The 3,528-nt window shown below is 56.2% G+C and overlaps 1 protein-coding gene across 1 annotated transcript in view; it reads left to right on the top strand.

Moving 5' to 3' along the window:
• Positions 1 to 1,020: 1,020 nt before the first annotated feature.
• The window catches only part of MIER2 (mesoderm induction early response 1, family member 2), a 38,036-nt gene continuing 35,528 nt past the window's right edge, over positions 1,021 to 3,528 (top strand). The window contains exons 1-3 of the mRNA XM_011993045.1: positions 1,021 to 1,032; positions 1,326 to 1,416; positions 2,930 to 3,072. Of these exons, the coding sequence (XP_011848435.1) occupies positions 1,021 to 1,032; positions 1,326 to 1,416; positions 2,930 to 3,072 (246 nt within the window). The remainder of the gene's footprint in view (positions 1,033 to 1,325; positions 1,417 to 2,929; positions 3,073 to 3,528) is intronic.

The raw sequence follows: 3,528 nt of genomic DNA, 5'->3' as shown, positions 1-3,528 counted from the left end.
AAGGAGAAAGCAGCCTGTGACCGTTGAGGGCGATGATAAGCGGATAAGTGTGGGTTTGTCCGAGACGCTCTTTGTCAGGTTGAGAAGCTCCCTTCTGTTCTGAGTTTGTTGGGTATTTTTCGTTATGAAGTGTATTGGGTTTTGTTGGATTGGGTATGTTCAGATGATCCTGTGTTTTGGTTTTTATTTTATTGACGTGATGTATTAATTAACTGACTTTTGGATGTTAAATCGACCTCGCCTCCCTGCGATGAATCTTACTTGGTCATGGCTTGCAATCTTCTTTAGATGTTGTAGGGTTCAGTTTGCTAGTATGTTGTTGAGGGTTTTTGTGTTTATGTTCATGAGAGATATCGTGACTTCTTGTGGTGGCTCACACCTGTCATCTCAGCACTTTGGGAGGCCGAAGCGGGTGGATCACGAGGTCAGGAGTTTGAGACCAGCCTGGGCAATGTGGTGAAACCCCGTCTCTAGTAAAAATACAGAAACTTGCTGGGCGTGGTGGCGGGCACCTGTAGTCCCAGCTACTCGGGAGGCTGAGACAGGAGAATCACTTGAACCCGGGAGGTGGAGGTTGCAGTGAGCTGAGATGGCGCCACTGCACGCCAGCCTGGGTGACAGAGCAAGGCTCTGTCTCAAAGAAAAAAAAAAGGAAGATATTGAACGTTGTGAAAATGGTAACTTATAATGGTTTTGTTTGCCTTTTTATAAAAATAATTTAGGTGATTTAAGTATAAACTATAAAATATACCCATTTTAAAGTTTATAATTCATTGATTTTTAGTGTATTCATGGCCCTGCAACCATCCCCTCTATCTAATTCTGAAACATTCCGTCATCCCCAGAAGAAGCCCCATCCCTGTTAGCAGTCACGCTCCCACTGGCTCTCTCCCTGGCTCCTTTCTGTCTGTGGATTGGCCTGTTCTGGATGTTTGGTATCAGTGGACCCTCTGCTGTGGCCGTTGGTGTCTGGCTTCACTCCCAGCGCATGCTGTTCTTGAGCTGCGTCCAGGTTGCCACATGGGTCCATGGGTCAGGACTGTGGCCTGTGTGAGGGCAGTTTTCAGTGTCACATGATGCAAATCCTGCCGTGGGCGAGAACGCCTCCACCCCATGCGTGGTCCTTGGTGGGAGGCGGGACGAGTGGCGGCCACACGCGTGTGCTGCCCTTAGTGCCCCCCAGCCCTCAGAGGTGGAGACGAAGCCGCTTCCCTGGGTCACCGGGGACTGGGCTCTGACCAGCGCTTGCTCTTGGCTGCCACACTGTGATGTCCAGCAGCAGGTTTTGGGCCGGCTGAGCTAACCCTGCCTCTCTTCCTTCGCAGGCCTCCTCACTGGGGAGGCAGAGTCCTCGCGTGGTCTCCTGCCTCGAGCACAGCCTGTGCCCCGGGGAGCCTGGCTTGCAGACAACAGCAGGTACCTTCCTTCCTCCTCCCCATGCTCAGGTCCGCCGAGGCCTTTGTGGCTGTGAGAGACAGAATACCTGCTGGGTCTGGCTGAGCTGTGGACCAGCACACTGGCTTCCAGAGTCCAGGGTGTCCCAGCTCCCACCCGTTCAGATGGAGCTGTGGGGCAGAGTGGTCAGGACTCCGTATTCCTGTTCTTTAGCAGGGGCAGGGAGCCCAGGCAGCACCCCCAGCGGAGGTCCCAGGCGCCAAGCTGAGGCTGCTTCATCTTGCCAGGGTGTCGGGAAGGGGCGGCTCGCTGAGGGAGCCGGGGCTGAGAAGGTGGAGGGCGGCGAGACAGGCAGCACCCCGGGTTCCTTGCACCTTCCTGCGCTGCTGCTTGCCCGGTGGGCATCAAGGTCCCATGCCCGCCTCCTGGCCACCTGTGTTGGGCCCATGGGGAGGAGGTGACGCTGTAGGGCAAGGGTCTCTGTGACTGTTCTTTCTTCCCCTGGCTGGGCTCCTTCTGCGGGCCAGATGTAGGGCTGCATCTCTTTCCGGTATCAAACTGGTCCCCACCCCAGTCCTCGAAGAAGGCAGCGCCGTCCCCGTGTTCCCTCACATGGCTTCTGCAAGGATGCGGTGGTCACTGAGGGTCTGGGCACAGCCGGGCAGCTCCAGATCATTCCCTCGCTCCAGCGAGGTGCCTGCCACCCAGGGTCCTCTGTGCCCCGCAGCTGCATGTTCTGTGCATGGGCTGTGTGTGGTGCGCACCTGTGTGCCCAGCCATGCAGGCTGTGTGGCTGCCCTAGAGGCCTCCTGCCCTGGGCTCCCAGGCCCTCAGCCTCCCAGCCTTGGGCTACACTGCACCCTGTCTGGATTGATTGAGCCCCAGCTATTTCCTTTGTTTGCTTAAAAATTTGCCTAATTGGAGACTAAACATGCTGAGGAATGGTGACACACCCCTGTTCTTTTGGGGCTGCCTGGATCTGATGACAGCGGCTGTCTTTTGGGCCGTGTACCTCGCATGTCTGCTGTACGTGGCCCTGACGGAGCATCAGGGACTGGCGTTGTTGAGGCCCCATTGGTGCTGTCCCTGCATGCTCCTTGATGCTGTACTGAGCTATGCAGGTGAGGGTTCAGCGTCCCCCCGTTTGAGGAGTCGTGGAGCCCGGTGTGAACCCAGCTCCACTGAGTCCTGCTGCTCCTTCCACCCTAATGAGACAGATGTTGGTCTCTTTCTAGTCCACTTGCTCCCCAAACCCTCGCAGGCTTCTCTGTTCAGGAAGACAAGCAGTCTCTCAGAAAGAGACACCCCCGCCCCTCAAAAAAATCCTTGGACTCTGTGTGCAGCTCACCAGCCGTGCTCCTGTGTGCATCCGTCGTGGGGTGTCCTGTTGGGTCCCCTCATGGGAGGCTGATCCTGGCAGCGTGCAGAGGGCCTCATCCCTCGGGCTCCTCCTACCCCAGGCGTCCGTAGTCTCGGCAGGATGGTTGGGACGGGTGAGGCGAGGTGCTCACGTGGGCTGCTGTCTTCTCCCCAGTGGTGTCCATGGGCTCTGGAGACCATCAGTTCAACCTCGCAGAGATCCTGTCACAGAACTACAGTGTTCGGGGAGAGTGCGAGGAGGCCTCGAGGTGCCCAGAGAAGCCCAAGGAGGAGCTGGAGAAGGACTTCATCTCCCAGGTACTTGGCCGAGGTGATCCCGCCCCTGTGTTGGGTGGAGCCCTCGGGGTAAGCCTCACAGTTTCTGTGCGGCTCAGATTCCACATTGGTAAGTGCTAAATTGTACATCTTTTTGCAAAGTGCCAGATGCTGTCCTAGGAGCTGAAATTCAGTGGAGACCAGGTCTTTCATGGGGCTGTCTGAGCAGTACAGTGGTCAGGGATTAAGCCAACTGCTCTCAAATCTTCTGGTCTCAGAACCCACTTTGTACTCTTAAAAATTATTGAGAGTTTCAGGCGGGGCGCGGTGGCTCACGCCTGTAATCCCAGCACTTTGGGAGGCTGAGGCGGACGGATCACGAGGGCGGGAGATCGAGACCATCCTGACCAACATGATGAAACCCCGACTCTACTAAAAATACAGAGAATTAGCCGGGCGTGGTCGGGGGGCATCTGTAGTCCCAGCTACTCGGGAGGC

The sequence above is a fragment of the Mandrillus leucophaeus genome, unplaced genomic scaffold (genome assembly GCF_000951045.1).
Source record: "Mandrillus leucophaeus isolate KB7577 unplaced genomic scaffold, Mleu.le_1.0 Scaffold423, whole genome shotgun sequence".
Lineage (NCBI taxonomy): Eukaryota > Metazoa > Chordata > Mammalia > Primates > Cercopithecidae > Mandrillus > Mandrillus leucophaeus.
This window is presented reverse-complemented; position numbering and strand designations above follow the sequence as displayed.